Source organism: Xenopus laevis, chromosome 1L (assembly GCF_017654675.1).
Source record: "Xenopus laevis strain J_2021 chromosome 1L, Xenopus_laevis_v10.1, whole genome shotgun sequence".
NCBI lineage: Eukaryota > Metazoa > Chordata > Amphibia > Anura > Pipidae > Xenopus > Xenopus laevis.
Window position 1 is genome coordinate 146,516,214 of NC_054371.1, and position 18,909 is coordinate 146,535,122.

The window sequence follows — 18,909 nt, forward strand, 5'->3', positions numbered from 1 at the left end:
GCAAACGTGCAACGTTTCGGGGTTGTACCCCTTTGTCAAGCATGAAAACATGGGTACGTGAAAACAAGTTAACACCCCTCACACAACATGATTGGTCATTCATCACATTTACATAGTTATTCGAAAGCAACACCAGTTGGTATTTAACCCTGAACAGTCCCAGTGCAAAAATACATAAAATAACGTAAATGGAAAGTCCATCATAGAAAAAATACAACATTTTTATCAAAAACTTATTTGCAAAATCCAGAAGTAACAGAGGGTTATTGAGTCCCGAGATGATCCGTTAATAACCATCAAGTAGCTTGAAACAAAAGTATGGTTAAATCCAATTATGTATCCAAGTTAAAGGCAGCATATGAAATGCAACAATGTCACAGGTTCCTTAACAGATTTACAATTGAAACAAGAGACCAAGCTGTATCCAAACTGTAACAACAGGGTAAAGGTAATTTTTTATCCTACCCTACAGGAATGGAATGCAACACTGTAGCCAGTTACTTATCATGTATTAAATTGAGACACAACATCTAAATCTAAATTGTAACATTGGAATAACAATGAATTTTATCTTACCCCACAAGAGGGGAATGGGAGAAAACAGAGGCTATCCCTGCAGGAAATTTGTGCAGCAAAGTTATCTGAAAAAAGTGGAATAGCGTGTTAATTGGATAAAATCATAAGTAACATGGCATATTAAAGTCTTCATTTAACCCTTTTGGATGCCTGGATTGGAGCACCCATATCCAGTAACATTCACGCTGCAATAAAAGCTTCTTAATATCAAAGCCTTGTTTGTGTGACACTTTTTTAAGAATTTGCCATCTCAATTGAGATATTCTATGACCATGATTAAAAAAGTGTTTTGCTAGCAGTGTTTCTTTTTTTGTTTTTCCTTTTTCAACTACCTTAACTGAGCCCTTTTGGTCAGCAGGGGGGGGGGGGCCTTGTAATTCCGGATAGTGGATTTGTGCTCGTTTAGCCTCACCTTCATCGCTCTACTCGTTTGGCCAACATAAACCAACCCACAGGGGCACTTAATGCAGTAAACAACTTCTTTAGTATCACACATAAAAAAACCTTTAATATCATGTTTAGTGCCATATTGGGGATGTACAACATTCGTCCCAGGGATTATACCATTGCAATGCCCGCAATTTCTACCGGGATAAGTACCCTTGTTCTATTTGGTTAACATAGGTGGCGGTTTTTTGACAATGGTAGTTTTAGGTTTGATTAATTCCTGTATGCTTCTACCTCTTCTGTAGGAGAAGACCGGGGGTAATTTAAAAAGGTGCCCGATTTTAGGGTCAGATTGTGAAATGCCCCAATGTTAAAGGATAGTTTTTCTGATAGCCTTATTGTTAGTATCATAGGTAGATATAAAGGGAATGCATTGGCTCCTAAATTAATTTTTCTTAAGGGTATCCTCCCTTGGTAAGGCCATAATTTCATTACGTATAGCATTTAGTTCTGTTGCATTATACCCCTTTTCAACAAATTTTTGAACCATCTTGGAAGATTCATGTTTGTAAAGGGCCTCAGAAGAAGTTATCTGTTTCACACGAAACAATTGGCTTCTGGGGAGACCCTTTTTCAGGCCCAGTGGATGAAAACTTGTAGCTTTTAAAAGATTATTTTGATCAGTAGGTTTACTGTATATAGAAGTCACAAATGAGGACCCAATGACCTGTACATTGACATCAAGGAAGTGCAATTCACTAGTATTAATTTGTAGTGTGAACTTAATTGTAGGGTGTACACTGTTTAGGTATAGTGCAAACGCCTGCAAATTCTCATACCGCATGTAGGACTGTATACATGGACTAAAAGTAGTGTTGGAGTAGTGAAGTAGTGTGTTTGCTCAAAATGGTCCATGAATATATTTGCATATGTAGGCGCCATATTAGCCCCCATTGCACAGCCCTGTAGTTGGAGAAAAAACTCACCCCCAAAGGTAAAGTAATTTTTCATAAGTACCATGTCAAGAAGATCACACACAAAATTAACCTTAAAGTCTGGGAGACTGCTTGTGCCCATGCATTCAATACCTTCATTGTGGGATATAGAAGTGAATAAATCTTTAACATCTAATGAGCACAAGTAGAATCCCCCAGTCGGTAAGTCAACAGTTTTTAGTCTGTTGATGAAATCTGTGGTGTCTAGGAGGCAAGGTTTAAGTGTTGGCACAATATCTTGGAGGTACATGTCAATGTATATAGCAAGTGGTTGCCACAATGATCCCAAATTAGACACTATAGGTCTACCGGGAGGGTTTTCGAGACTTTTGTGTATTTTAGGAAGAAAGTACACATATGGCGTTTTCGGGAATTGTTGGTATAAGAGTTGGTAAATTTCCTCAGTTATCACCCCTTCCATAACTGATGCATTCAAGTACATATTTAGATCATTCTTAGATTTATATGTGGGGTCAATTTCCAATTTTTTATAATGATTATCATTAGCTAATTGGCGGAATGCTTCATTGGTATCAGTTTTATTCAACACAACAATCCCAACGCCCTTGTCTGCCTTGGTGATAATCACGGCCTCCAAATAAATTGGAGCCTTACCTTTAAATTAACATCTAGTATGTTACAGAGTGACCTATTCTAAACAACTTTTCACTTAGTCTTTTTTATTTATTTTGTTTGTTTTTACTTTATTTGCATTCTTATTTTGTGTATTTCCAGCCTGCAAGGTTTACTTTTTACTGTTTTTTTTATTGCTTATGTTTTGTTCCAGGCCCTGTCCTATTTATCTTGTGTTCTAACTACCAAGATGTTACAGCAATTATAGTACATCCTAGCAACTAAATAACAAGGAAAAATTACAAGCCTGGAACTTCAAAAAGTTTTAATATATTTTTAAAAACACAAACAATAAAAAAGGAGGCTTATTGTAAATTGTCTTAATATAATGTCTTCTAAACCAAAGACTACATGAACAATTTATTTAAAGGTGAGCTGTTTAATCCTTAGTACAGTAAAGTCTTTGAAGGGTTTCTTCATCAAGGGAAATATACAAAGAACAAGAGGTCATTCATTTAGATTAGAACAAAAGCATTTTCACCTTCAGCAATGTAAAGTGGTTATTCATTGTACGCTCAGTACAGTCTGTGCCCAGTGAGGTTGTGATTGCAGATTCCCTCAGTGCCTAAAAAAGGCTTAGATATCGTTAGTTAAACACAATAACTAGAACGAGAGCAAACAGTATTAATAAGGGACGATACAGTCATATGAAAAAGTTTGGGAGATTTGTTTATCATTGGCTGAGCTTTCAAAGTAGCAACTTTTAATATATAACATGCCTCATGGCAACAGTAATATTTCAGCAGTGATATAAGGTTTATTGGATTAACAGAAAATATGCAATATGCATCATAGCAAAATTAGACAGGTGCATAAATTTGGGCACCCCAACAGAGATATTACATCAATACTAAGTTGAGCCTCCTTTTGCAAATGTAACAGCCTCTAGACGCCTCCTATAGCCTTTGATGAGTGTCTGGATTCTGGATGGCGGTATTTTTGATCATTGGTCTATACAAAATCTCTCCAGTTCAGTTAAATTTAATGGCTGCCGAGCATGGACAGCCTGCTTCAAATCATCCCATAGATTTTCAATGATATTCAAGTCGGGGGACTGTGACGCCCATTCCAGAATATTGTCCCTCTGCATAAATGCCTTTGTAGATTTCGAAGTGTGTTTAGGGTCATTGTCTTGTTGGAATATCCAACCCCTGTGTAACTTCAACTTTGTGACTGATGCTTGAACATTATCCTGAAGAATTTGTTAATCTAGGGTTGAATTCATCCAACCCTCGACCCTAACAAGGGCCCCAGTCCCTGAACTAGCCACACAGCCCCACAGCATGATGGAACCTCCACCAAATTTGACAGTAGGTAGAAGGTGTTTTTCTTGGAATGTGGTGTTCTTCTTCCGCCATGCAAAACGCTTTTTGTTATGATGAAATAACTCAATGTTTCTATCATCAGTCCAAAGCACTTTTTTCCAAAATGACGGTGGCTTTTCTAAATGAGCTTTTGTATAAAACAAGCGACTCTTTTTGTGGTGTGAGTGCAGAAAGGGCTTCTTTCTCATCACCCTGCCATAAGGTGTTCTTGTAGAATGATGTACAGATACACCATCTGCAGCAAGATGTTCTTGCAAATCTTTGGAGGTGATTATTGGGTTGACTGTAATCATTTTCACAATCTCCGCATATGCCTCTCCTGTATTTTTCTTGGCCTGCCAGACCTGGGTTTTACAGCAACTGTGCCTGTGGCCTTTCATTTCCTGATTACATTCCTTACAGTTGAAACTGACACTTTAAACCTCTGAGATAGCTTTTTGTAGCCTTATCCTAAACCATGAAAAAATTTTATTCAGAAAATACCCCAGTACTCAGATGTACCTGGGAAATAAAAGACATACCACTGTTATCTTTTTTGTTGAAAGTGGAGTAAATTATTATGCAGGATGAAAGGGGTTCCCAAACTTTTTATCATTGTTTGTAGAATATTTGGGCCAGTCTATGCATTAAAACTACAGGGGGCTGAGCGACAAGTTTCCTTTTTAAGGAAAAGCAAAATTACAAAAACGTTGACAGATTTACATATATGAATCATACCTTAATCAAATCAGGATTTGTCAAAATAAAACTTGTTAGTACTGTTTTCTGTTGTGTGTAATATTTTTATGATAGACATTGGCTTTGTATGATGTTTGCTTACATAATTCTACTACTATGCATACAAATACTGTACATACATTCCATAAAGCATATCTACTGTTTATTTTAGAACTACCAGATACCTTAAGCTGGCCACAGACGCAAAGATCCGATCGTATGAATCAATGTACGATCGGACTTTCCCATCTCCCGACCTGCCACTAACCATTCAGATCAAAGTCTTACCATTCATAGTTAAAGAACAGATCAGCCGATGTTCTGCCCCTGACAGCAATCGTACGATAGACAAAGCTAGTCTCCCACAATACACGCAGAGATATTGCCCGCAGCCGACAGAAATTTTCTAACCTGTCCGATCGACCAAACAACTCATCTCCGCCGGACGAAAAATGTTGGGTCTTTCCACACACGATCCGAAAATCGTACGAATCCTCGATTCGTACAATGAGATCTTTGTGTCTATGGCCAGCTTTAGATATCCTGAAATTGCCTGGGTAGCCATTTTTAAATCTTTTTATAAGAAGTTATATCCAAAATAAAACATTGCATGTTAATTTTGAGGACCATAACCAACAAATTTCCAAAGGAGCATTTGAGGACAATAAACACAATAAAATTCCACATTGCTGGCAGCTCTAGGCTTTGAAATTTGTCAGGGTTGCCTGATGGCAGTGTTGCAACTTTAGAGAGCATTGATTTTCTATTCATTATATGGCAATGACTAATTTTTACTTTGGTAATTATAGCTTACTTTTAGATTTTCCACAGGCAAATCAAGCCCCTTTCCACCCTCCAATAAAGAGAAGAAAACACAGTATTTACTTAAAACAGATTAGCTCATTCCAACTTTAGTTCACATGGACCCCACCCATCCTGTAAACCTCTTTATGTCTGTACCACAGATGCACATGCTGTACAATAATATGCTAAAGGGAATTGGCAGAGTGGATTATTTTGTAAAATGATTGCAATAAGAATGTTGGAAATACTGTATCTTACAAAGCTTCAAAAATGTCATAAAGAAACAGACATTAGACTACAGCTATATTATTTTCATTCATGCATTTATGGCAAATTCTCAATAAAAGAAAAAAACAGAGTTCAGTTATAGTACATGTACAGCATTGTTCAGAGCACAGTTGAAAATATCCACTACTCAAATGGGACTAATATAGTCTCTTGGAATAAATAGTTATGTATTCATGTTGTAAGCTCTTCAGGGCAGGGACCTCATCCCCACTCTGTAATGAGGCAACTAAGCATTTACGGGAGATGACACATGCTAATACGGGAGTTTTCATCGCCCAGCAACAAATCGGCTCTTCTTTGGGAAACTAATCTCCCTGAAAAGCCTTCCCGCTAGCTAGAATCTAAATCGCCGGCGGGATGGTACTCGGAGCGCTTTGTTTTCCAAAGGCGCCTGAGGTTTCCTTGTGAGACGAATCATTTCGAGTGCCATCCTGCTGGCGATTTACATTCTAGCCCGCAGGAAGTCAGTTCGGGGAGATTAGTTGCCCGAAGAAGAAGTGATTTGTCGCTGGCCGATTAATCTCCCTCAATCTTAGTGTGTGTCACTGCCCTAAGCATAAATTTTATATTTCCTTCATCTAATTTATTATAACTACACCCTTATTTGTGGTTGTAAAGCACTGGGTAAACCACAGAGATTTGCTTGAATTAAGTATAAATGATCACCATTTTTCAGGGCCTAATGTTATGTCTGCTATGAAGTCTGGAAACAACTACCCTTCAGATTTTCAATGGAAAAAAATGGACATTCCAAATTCTTGTTAAGATTAAGGGGCCTGTTTATTAAAGTAAACTTAACTATAAAACTATCAATAAACTTATTTTGCACTTTTATTGAGAAATGCACTGTTTTTTGTAATGGCTGACGAGATTTGTTGCCCGCGATAAAAGTGCATGACTGGGGGCAGCAAATCTCCTGAAAATGCTTCTCCACAGGCAATAATTGAAATCGCTTGTGGTTAAACCTTAGCATCGCTTTGTTCTTCTGAAGTCACCCAAAGTTGTCTCATGAGGAAACTTCTGGCGAACTTTGCTACTGGTACATTTTACCACCGGCATTTTTTAGTTATTGCTGATAGAAAAGCATTTTCAGGAGATCTGTCAAACACAATCGTGCAGTTTTGGGATCTGTCTGTCTGCTACCAGAATAAATGGAGTAAACAATATCCCCTTTAGCAATACTCCGTGGAACATATACTACTACAATTACCTGTTACACAATTGCAATGGCAATGTTTGAACTGTTTGCATGCACGGTACCCCCTAAGGTAGATTCTTTCTTTATCACTCCTTTTGTCATTATTCTGTTCATGTGTTTTCTTTCATGCTCCTATCTTCATATTCAAGCTCTTTTACACTATCCAGTATCTTGCAACAACTTTCTCCTCCAGTTAATCCGAATATACCAATATTCAGTGAAATTTAAACCTCTTCCTACCTGTCTGTTTTTAGTGGTAACAGAGGATGTCTCTCCAAACTATTTCCTTGCTCTTTCTTACCTTTTTAGGGTCACTTGCATGTGTCTCAGTGAGTAAATAGCAATCCAGAAGGATTGGCTGTTTTTCTTCTGCATTCCACTGCATTGGAACTCATGAAAGGTTCACCACAAAGGAATGCATCTTGAAACACCTGTGACTAAGAGCCCTAACTAATTTTCTCTATCTTATGCAAACATAACCTCATCACCAGTTCCAGTTAATGTAGGGGTGCCACAAGAGTTACAATTTGTCCGTAAATTGTTAGTACAAGAGTGACTTAAGTTATCTCTTAAATAGATCATCCAGAACTGATTAACACATGGATATAATCCCCAAAGAAAATATACAATATGATTTGCCCAAACAGGTGGATGAGTTCAGTGAGAAAAGGCACTTTTCTGTAACAGAACAAAACTGCCCTGCTAAAACTGTCCAAAATAACCAAGATAATTTATATAACAATGAAAGTGAGAAAGACATTACATATTACACTGTTTAGTGAACAGATGTTGTAATTTGAGTACAGGTAAGCTACAGATAAAAGCAGCCAATATTTTATGCATAATATGAAATGTGCCCAACCCAACAATAGGTGGCCATATTTTATGAGTTACTAGAGCTCTATGCAATTCTGTAATAGCAGAAAACATCTTAATTACCTAGGTGCTGCATACCAAATAGCTTTTTTAGATTAAAACCAACCTATCACTGCAGCTCAGGAGATTGTTTGTTTGAATTAAGGTTTCTCTGAATCAGTAGCCTCATCGCTTCAGTATCAAGACCAGAAAGTGGATAGGTACAGATATGTACTTGTATAAGTAAGTTTACTTTCTTTAAGGGGAGGTTCATTTTAAGTTAAGATATGTAGCATAGATGCCTATATCCTAAGACAATTATAAATTGATAACCTACAAGCAAAATTATATAAACTCCAGACTGGAGAGCTACAGACCAGAAATGTATAGTTAAAACACTAAGAGTAATTAAAGACCTGTAACAAATTGTCCTATAATACTGCTGTCTACATCATAATAAATTATAATTTTCAGCTACCCCTTTAACATATATTTGCTATATATGTGTTTTATATATATAGAAAAGTTTTTTCCAATTTATCACTTCTGTCACTTTTTCTGGTCTGCGTTGCGCCTTTATTTTAGTGTAAAGTCTCTTCTTTTATTAAGTCCTTGCTTTGCAGTGGTAGGAACCTGTCTGGTCATTAGTGACGTCATTTCTATCTGTTTGTTTTAAAATATATCTTTTCATTGTTTAAGCCTAAAAATATAGTACATTTTATGTTTATTTTTATAGTTTAACCTATGAAAAAACAATGTTGTTGCTGCAAGTTTCCTTTTGGAGGAAAACCTTGGCAGGTTTTGATGGATGATTAACAATAGCTCTGTAATTTTATAACCACATTTATAGAAAAAGAAACAAAGCTATTTTTAACAAAATCGTCATGCTCCTAATATTGTTTTTTTCATACTTGTATCCACATAGTTGAACATTTCTACCAGATGTCCTGGCTATTCGAACTCTTGTATAAAGTTTGTTTTGTTCTCTCTATCCTGAGTTTACATGGGATCTTCGAAAATAGTTACACCTTGATTTTGTTATCATGCATGTGGTTGGCCACCAGCCATCTGTTTAAGAGCCATTTTCATCTAAATGAATAAAGTCTCATACATGGGTGATAGACCTGTTCCACTTAAAAAAAAACAACCAGCAGTCACAGTACAGCTTCTTACATGTATCAGTGGTGTGAGACTCATTTTGCAACCAGGCCCAAAACAACATCCTGTATGAGGGACTGTAATATTAGGGAAAATTGATCTGTATAGTGCTTATAATGGTCATAACTGAATCAGCTGTCATGTCTTAAAGGGGTGGTTCACCTTTAAGACATTCTACTAAAGCCTGCAGCTTGACAGCGAAACTAAATTTCAACCCATATCTCTCATTTACGTTGTGGTCCCCCAAGGCAAAAAAATTGCTGAAGCTTTATATTACTATAGCCAATCTTTACATGTTTTCTTACATTTTTCAGTGAGGTCTTGAGTACTTGTCTCCTGGCATGCTCTCTGTCTGTTGTTCTGTAATAACAGGAAGAAAGTAACTCCTCTGTATAATTCTGAAAATTTGGAAATCATCCATGATAGTTCCATGCACATATAGACAGATCTTTATAAAGCTTGACACTTCATAGTTTTTGTAAGAGTTTTGGAAACACTGCAATAAATGTAATGCATCTAGGTACAGCTAACATATTGCCTTGACATGTTCTAATTTAAAAGGATTGCATTCCATTAATTATTTGTTACATTATTTATTTTTCTTGAGGCATTAAAATGAAAGCACACATTAGACATTTTAGCCTGTAGGCATAGACAGCACTTGTGTATTTTCTACTAATACACATAAAATCAGTGTATTACCTTTAGCTAAATAATTAGATACTGTATGTATATATTTTGTGCAAATCTTAAACCTAAACCTTCATTATCAGAAATAGTTCAGGTAATAATTTGCTGTGATAAAGTCCAGCTAAGTCTTGAGACAGTTTTACCTGATTAGCTTAACTAACATTCATATTTACCTTTTTAAGGATTCTACAGCTGGTTCTACTATGTGACAATGCCAATGCCAGCATCAACATTTACCATTGCAGTTGGATGTTGGGAAGAAGTAAAAGAAAACTCCAGTTGTAATATGAAAACATCAGATTTATGGACACCACTTTACATCAGTAATGAAAGCAGGTTAGAGACCTTGTTAGTTATTACTAATAACTGCTATTTATAAGGCATAATCATGGTACAGGTATGGGGCCTGTTATCCAAAATGCTCGGGACCTGGGGTTTTCTATAATTTGGAATTTCATGCCATAAATCTACTAGAAAATGTAAACATTAAATAAACCAAATAAGATGGTTTCCCATCCAATAAGGATTAATTATATCTTAGTTGGGATCAAGTACAAGGTACTGTTTTATTACAGAGAAAAAGGAAATATTCATTACAAATTTGGATTATTTCATTATAATGGTTTCTATGGGAGACGGCCTTTCTATACGGTAATTCAGAGCTGTCTGGATAGATCATGGCTTTGCTTTTACATGTCAACAAATTGTACGGTGTAGTAGCACCCTGTGACATGAAAATCTCCATATGTTATAAATTGTTAATATATACTGTACTGTATATATACTGAGATATGCATGTCTACTGAGATATTTTCGAAAGGGGAAAGCTTTATAGAAGTATGTAATAGCTTCAGTATTTCAATAAAGGCAAATTAGCCTTCATTGTTTACATTATTTTCATCAATGACAAAAATGCTTCTTTTCCTAGAAATGTTTATAATGCTATATTGCAGAGTGCTGTTTCATTAGCATCTTGTCTTTTTGCTGTAGTTGATCTTTTATCAATATGGAAATGGACCAGGCAGTGAAAGGGTAACGTTTTTTTTCTACTGGATTTTTCTGCTTCATTTTCTTTTGGTAATGAAAGAAAAGCAATGATCTAAAGTAGAGTGGCCCAGCTGTCGCTGGCAAGATTAAGAATCACTCATTAACCATGAGTGGTGCAGTATGAAACCTGTCATTTTGGTCACACTGTTTGAACACAGCTGGAGTGAGCTCATTTTAGGATCTGGATGGAAGAACCGATCTGTCAAGGAAAACCTGAGGCGGAAAAAATTAGGAAATAAACTAATATTTCCCAAGATTAAATAAAGATGTTATGGGGCTACTACAATCTGTCAAGGACAAGACAGCTGTCTGTTTAGTTTTTTTTTTTCATAGCAAATTTCTGGAATGTATGAATGCCATAGTAATAAAGTGAAATGTGAAGATCTATGTGAGTAAAAATGTATTCAAAAGACCAAAACATGTATGCTACTGAAGGCGCTGCTTCTTTTATAACATAAAATTCACTCTTCATTTGGAAAACCTGAACTTTTTATTTTAAATTTTAATCTATGTTCTGCGACATAATACCTGCGCTCCTTGCTTTACTTTGCCTTCTTTGTTTTCTGTACAGCTCTGCAGCAAATGTGGGATGTGCAATGTGCCAAAAATACCGCTCTAAAGCGGGACAGACAGGGAAACCACTTGATGCTCAAATAAGGATACTTTAATGTACTCCCCCAAGTGACTTGTGTTTTTATATCATAAACAAATGGGGTTGTATGGAGTAATTCGCATGGAAAATTGATTCCAGTTTTTATAGGAGTTATCACATTATGGTGACAGGCATTGGCAAAACTGCAATCGCTTCCCCCTTCATATGGCATATAGACACATTGGATAGCAGGTAGAGGTAGCAGTCAGGTTATGCTCTAAAGTTGAGGCTGTAGGGACCATGAGGTTAAAAGTGGTCAAAATGTTCCAAGTCATCTGCAAAAAACCCTGAATTAGAGAAAACGTTTTTCGCTAGAGAATATACAGAAAAGATTTTTCTTTTGTGGCCACCTCACATAGCATGATTCATTAAGTTAAACAAGATATTAAAGTTCTGAATGACTACATTCTTAAAGCATTTTTGGTTTTTCCTTTTTTTTTAATATTACATACCTCAAAAGAGTCTAACCTGAGGACTTTTCCTTTCTCAATTTGCAGCAGCTGTAAGTTCAGGCCTCTATAAACATTATTTAGTGTCCCAGATCATTTCTCCATGATACCCTGCCCTGGTTGTAACCATTAAAATGAGTTAGTTGTTTTAACTGCAGAATGCAGCAGCAAATACACCTCAGTAGTTAGTGGGTTTCATAACTAATGAATATCTTGCTATAAATTCATACATGAATTCATTATTAATTAATTTGTGTAACTATTAAAATAATAATAATAATGCAACTTATTACATTTTTGTCATGCCTCAAGGTATGCCGCTACATTGTTTTATTATTTGCCTATAATTAATAAAGATTGTTATCACAGATAGTTTCACAGTCACTTTTACCCTTTGTTTTACAAATCGTGTACTGTATGTAAGTTTTATTGTCTTAAATGTTCTTTGTTCATCAAGTGGGTCACATTCATGACAGTGAAAAAAGAGAAACTCTTTTGTCGTATGCTCTAGAGCAGTGGTCCCCAACCAGTAGCTCATGAGCAACATGTTGATCTCCGACCCCTTGGATGTTGCTCCCCATGGCCTCAAAGCAGATGCTTATTTTTGAATTTCAAACTTGGAGACAAGTTTTGGTTGCAAAAAACTAGGTGTACTGCCAAACAGAGGCCCTTATAGACTGCCAGTCTTAATGGAGGCTACTAAATGGATAATCAATTATTTTGTACCTCCAGGAACATTTTTCATGCTTGTGTTGCTCCCCAACTGCTTTTACATCTGAATGTTGCTCACAGGAAGAAAAGGTTGGGGATCCCTGCTCTAGAGGTTGCTGCTGCCCTGCAATTTGGACCCTTAATTATTAGGAGGCCTTGGTCAGTCTTTGAGAGAGAGAGAGAGAGAGAGGTTGAAATTCCTCCCATTACAAAATGCCAGGGATGTGGTGTAACATCAAGTAACATCTAGTTACGCCACTGAGTGTGAGCCACGAGAAAATGGAGCTATTTATTCTTTTACTTCTCCAGGAAGACCCTCTCACTCAGTACCCACTTTGTGAAGCAAGCAAAAACACTTTTCTTTCTTAAAATACTTCTTATAATGTGTGGTGTTGAGGTACACGTGGATAAAGCAATAGAAAAAACAAAATGAGGAACAAAAACTCTATATATGAAGAAATACTATATCTGTCTAGAGGCAAATATATGAAGAAATGCTTTCAGGCAGACAGATAATCTGAAAATTGTCAGTCTGTAAGCTCATGAATGTAACAGGCCACACCTTTACTCTGAAAATCTTGAATTCATCTTTAATAATAATTCTTCTTTTGCCTGATGCTTTCACATTACCTATCTGATCCCCTGTGTGTCTCTATGAGGGGCTACCATATTTGTTCAGCAGAAGTTCAAGTAACAATTACTTACAAAAGCCTATCAACGAAAAACATAACCTACTGTATAGGTAATTTATGTACACTAATATTTTGAAGAGTTTCATCTCAGTATCACTTTAAAATACATATGCAAACACATACTGATACAAGGCTGATGTACATAGTAGATATATTATTTTCTTATCTTTCCTATGCTTTCATATTGGTATTATCCGTTTTGCTTTCTTGTGATGAGCTGTACTTTCAAGGCAATTTCTATAACCTTGCTAGTTATTAATTGTCTATTGAGATTTCACTGCTCCTCAGCATTTAAGGGATTATGGGTTGAGGGCAAAGCCTAATTTAAGTGCAAACATTGTCAGACTAGTGCTGTCAATATTTATGCAAAGGACATTGCAGAAAGCTGGAAATCATGCAACTAGTGTTTAGCTTTACATCTATTGCATGCAGTGATTTATGATATTTGTGAAAGTGTTTTTTATACTTTGAGGCGGGCCTTTTCTGCTTCAAACTGTAATGCTCCTATGTCCAGTGTGAGGTCCATGCAGAGTTTGTGTGCTTTGCTTGCAGTGTAAAAATTTGACTGGCCTCACAGTGCCCTGACCTCAATGCAGCTGAAACACCTGTGTGTTGGAATGAGAACTATGAGCCAGGGTTGATCACCCATCATCATTATCCAAACTGACTGTTTGCGGAATGGAACAGGCCCAGACTAGCAATCTGTGAGTTCTGGCAACTATAAGGTCCCTTAGAAAGTCAGTATTTAGTGGGCTGGTGGAGGCTGTTTGGGCCTCAATGTGGGCTGATTGGGCCTCTGTGTACCTGAAATGCCAGGGCCTATTTTAATTCTCAGTCCGGACCTGGAATGGAAGCAAATTCCACAAAATCTTAAAAAATATATAATACCTTTATAAAAGCTGATAAATGAGAACTATGAGCTGGGCCTGATCACCCAACACCAATGTCCAGTCTTGGTAGAGTGGTATTACAGGGGAGACTGTTATAGTAGCATAGGACCAACTTTATATTAATAGAATGACATGCAAGCAGGTGTCTGGACACTTTTTCCTATATGTCCAGTGGGAAAACCTTTGCCACGGAGGCTTCAATTTACAGCCCTTTTCTTTTCTGGATCTCCATATAAGATTGTGTTCATCTGAAGTTCTACATTCTACTCTTGACTTTTTGTTAATGGTTAATAAGACTTTTTGTGATTAGCCATCCTGAGAAACAGGCTAAAACTGATATGACACCTTCATAAAAGCTGATGGGGCAAAATAAGAACTACAAGCCAGGCCTGATCACCCAACATCAATGCCTTGCTATTGGATGAATGGAAGCTAATTCCAACAGCAATCATTTATTGGAAAACCATCAGAAAATAGTACAGAATGTTATATCAGCATCGGAACAGCTTCATGTTAATACCCTTGGTTTCAGAATGACAGGCAGACAGGTATCTGGACACTTTTCTCTAAATGTCAATGAAGAAACCCTGAAAACCTCTGCCATGGATGGTTCCATTTACAGTCTAAGGCTAGGGCCATACGGGGGCTGAAATTCACTAGCTGAAATACGCTGACTTATTTCAGCCCTACCGCCGGCAGTAGCATTCTCTCTTTTCCACATTCGGTGGTTTTGAATCTGCTTCGTTGCAACACACCTGGCGGATTTCGCCGAAGAACTGCAAATTTCTGCATTTTGAGCTGAAATCCGCCGAAGTCTGTTCACACCAAAGCTTCTGAATGCAGAAAAGAGTGGAGGCTACTGTCCACACTAGGGCTGAGATCAGCCAACGTGTTTCAGCTATTGGATTTCGGCCTCCCCCCCGTGTGGCCCTAGCCTTAATCTTTCCTGGATTTCTATATCAGCCCTTGTTCATCTGGGTTTCTATATCATGACCCCTCTTGACTTTTTGTTAATGGTTAATAACACAGTAGGATTGCTAACAGTTGATAAGAAAGGTTGAGGTTAGCCATCCTCAGAAATAGGCTAAATGTAATATAACACCATAAAAGCTGATGAGGCAAAATTATTTTTTTCAGTAGACAAATTCAAAAGGAAAATAAGACTTCTATTAAAGATGAAAAAATGCATGTTTCAAAAAGGTAGATAATGATTGCTATTATGAGATAATGCCCCTTTAATTGTGCTTTTGAGATAACATGCGAAATAACAGTGTGTTGTTAGCAAAATAAGTCTGTATCTCTATTCCAGACTCTTATCTGTTGGCTAAGCCAATAGTTTAATGATAATTGCTTTCAAATGCATATGTTGTTTTATTTGTAGGCTAAAAGAAAAAAACTGCAAGCACATGAAGTATCCCTGTCGATTTACCCTTCCTGAAGCGTGTTCACAGGCTGTTATTCCACACCGCATATTTGCTTCACAAGTGTTATCTAAGCAGTGCTCAGAGGTCCTGCTACCCCTTCTCTCTCCATGTCTGGAAGCAGCACATGCAGTCCTTGGAACACATCCGTTCCCAAGACTTGATATTCTAATTGTCCCAAGCAACTTTTCCAGCCTAGGAATGGCAAGGTATGTTGTAAATCAAATAATTTGCTACTGCTTCGGTTTTGTGTGTTTTGACATCCCATTATGGCCTTACACTGGTGTAGTATCCACTAGTTCCTGTTTTACCTCAAAAAATGTTCCATTTGTCATCATATTATACTGTTGATACTGCTTCTATATGGAAATATTAAAATGTATAAGAAGGTAAAATAAACTAATCTAAAGCCATAATTTAAATATCAGTGAAAGCTCTTCTGCTAGCCCCTAGTTCTGGTCTGGAAGTAAAGCATCATTTGAATAGAAAGTGTTTTGCAATTATCTTTGGGGGAGTTGCATGGAGCTGCCTTCATCATCCAAAGAGGTAGGTGAATTTGGGAAGCCATACAAATCTCCTAGAGGACCACATCAATCCAATGGACCTCCCAGAGGGAGACTCTTTACAAACTAGATATTCAGAAAGTTATTTGCTGTGAGACAGTTATATAAACATAAATGAGTATGCACATGCCTGCATTGCAACAAAAGGGTCCGTAAGAAGGCTTCAAAATGTTCTGAGCTAGGAAAGAGAGGAAAAAAATCTGACATGCACCAACAACATCAATAAAAATGTATCAGTTCCTTAATCTATCGCAGTTCCTTTAATTCGATAGTATGATTATCAATAGATTCATAAATGGATTCATTCTCCCTGGTACACTACTAGTTCTGTTATTGGAAATTAGGTGCAATTGCTCTGGTATGCCTTGGAATGGGGGTTGCTTTGTAGCCATACCATGTTATATTTCTCTTGGAGCATAAGTAAGTTTAATCAGAGGGAGTGTTGTTCTTATTAGGTGCAGCTAGCCATTGAATGTAGAAGGATATGGGGGGGGGGCATCCAGTTTAGAACACCAGGGTATGGAAAAGAATTCTCGTGGAGGACCTTGGGATAACATTATCTACTACATCTAGCAGACATACAGTGGGGATTTGCAGATTGGGCAGTGATGTTTTGTCTTGGATATAGGTGAGGAACTGGGCCCAATAGGTTTGGATATGGGGACACTGCCAGATAAGCTGTAGGTAGTTTGCCTCCAGGGCCCTGGGCACTGGGTTGAGTCTCGCTTGTTCATGCAGAACAGTTGGAGCGGGGTTAACAAATCTGGTGTCGAATTTTAAATTGAATTATACTGTCTTTAGTTGAGACCAGTTAGTCACAGGCCTGTCAGTCTCTTCTTCCCAATCATCCTCCTCTATCTCTGGGAAGTGCCTTCACCAGGTTGTACTCGCTTTTGTAAATGGGTATCTTATAGTGAATAGGAGAAGTGAGAATAATGTGCTAACAAGTTTTTTTTGGCAGAGGTGGCCCTGAGGGCAAGTTCTAAATTAGTGGATATGAGCGGTATATTGGTCCAATTGGAATCGTGTGCCAACTTCAATATTACAAACCCCCTTAACAGCAATTATATAATTCAACTCACCATGACAAAAGTAATAAGAAAGTCAACAGTGGGAGAACCTCTCGAAGTATCATAAAAAATATTTCTAAAAGGCATCATGAAGACACAAGAATGCCACATTTTTTTAAGAGCTAGGTATAGCAACCAGTATACATTTACTGCAGTAACAACAAAACACCTATAAATACGGTCATTTCTAGGTGCCCAGTACACACATATAGATTATATTTATAGAATACACCCCATTCACTCTCGACTGCCATCTTTTGTTCTTCTTGTGCATTTTCTTATTTATCTTTACTAATTTTTGCTTTTTCCTCTTTTTCTTTCTTTCTTTCTTTCTTTCTTTCTTTCTTTCTTTCTTTCTTTCTTTCTTTCTTTCTTTCTTTCTTTCTTTCTTTCTTTCTTTCTTTCTTTCTTTCTTTCTTTCTTTCTTTCTTTCTTTCTTTCTTTCTTTCATACACAACACCTATCCCTCCTATTATTTCTAATACCACTGCCCATTACCCAACTACCTTACATGCCCTTATATGTTTGTTTTTATGTAAAGGCCAAATGAAAGCTATGCTCTAGAGAAATAACCATGGATGGCACTGGGGAGGGTGTTGAATCTCTTTTAATAGAGATTTGATAGGGATTTCTACTGGGCAAAAGGTTAAAAAGAAAATTAACATTGGTGTATGCTACACGCCACCTCATATAGTAAGTGACTTTCACTAATGGAAACAGCTTCACAACTAGGTCAAATTATTATTATGGGTGGCTTTAATTATCCAGAGATTGACTGGCGTTGCCAAGTCAGAAAAAAATAGCAGGTTTGTAAATATGCTAAATGACAACTTTTTTATTTCAGCTAGTTCAAGAACCTACTAGGGATGATTTTCTTTTGGACCCTGTAATAACTAATTATACCAAACTTGTCTAGCATTTACGTGGGTGAGCATTTAAAAAATAGGGATCATAACATGGTCTCCTTTGCAATTATGCAACTTGTGTCAAATCAACTTCAACTTTCTGCCTCAAGTGATCTCTGGTCTCTGAATTCCATGACAGGAGTAAATGAAACACAGAATTTTAGCTCCTGCACCTTAAAGAATGGGAAAGGCTTTTCATAGGATTAAGCACAGAAGGAAATGGGATGTCTTTAAAATGCTGCTTAATAAATATTTCGGTATACTGTAAGAAAGGAATGTTATAGCAAAGCAATAGAAGTGTTGTTGTTGAAGTTGGTGAGAAAATGCGTGCTTCTTTAGAAAAGAAAAATAAAGCTTAATTACAGAGGGGGCTCAGTCAATGAGAACATGGAAAAAGCAGAGATTATGAACCGTTATTTTTTGTCTGTTTACACTGAGGAACCAGATAATGAAAGTTTCTTTATTGATAGTCCCAATTCCAGTGATGTAACTATTGATGCATGGGTCACACAAGAGGAAAGACTAGAACAAAGTAAAGGTAATCAAAGGTCCAGGACCAGATGGTATTCATCCCAAGGTACTAAACCAAGCATAGCTCTGTGATTGCCAAACCTCTTTACTTTATTTTTCAGGATTCATTGCAGTCTGGCATGATGCAGAGAGACTGGCAAATTGCTAATGTGTGTTGCTATTCAAAAAGGGATCCTGTTCTCAGCCTTAAAACTATATATTTTTGAGGTGTATTAAGCCGTACAATACTTGACTTCATTGCAAATCATACTACTGTGAGTTTGTGCCAGCATGGTTTTATGTGTAGCTAGACTTGCCAGACTAATTTAATTGCCATTTGTGAGAAGTTGAGCATGGATAGCAGTGGATGTAA

General features: G+C 37.1%; 1 protein-coding gene across 1 annotated transcript in view; it reads left to right on the top strand.

Annotated features, from left to right (window-relative positions):
• LOC121394205 (aminopeptidase O-like) overlaps nucleotides 1–18,909 on the top strand; it is a 235,151-nt gene that overhangs the window by 38,770 nt on the left and 177,472 nt on the right. The window contains exons 3-4 of the mRNA XM_041564512.1: nucleotides 9,809–9,962; nucleotides 15,449–15,697. Coding sequence (XP_041420446.1) covers nucleotides 9,809–9,962; nucleotides 15,449–15,697 — 403 coding nt within the window. The remainder of the gene's footprint in view (nucleotides 1–9,808; nucleotides 9,963–15,448; nucleotides 15,698–18,909) is intronic.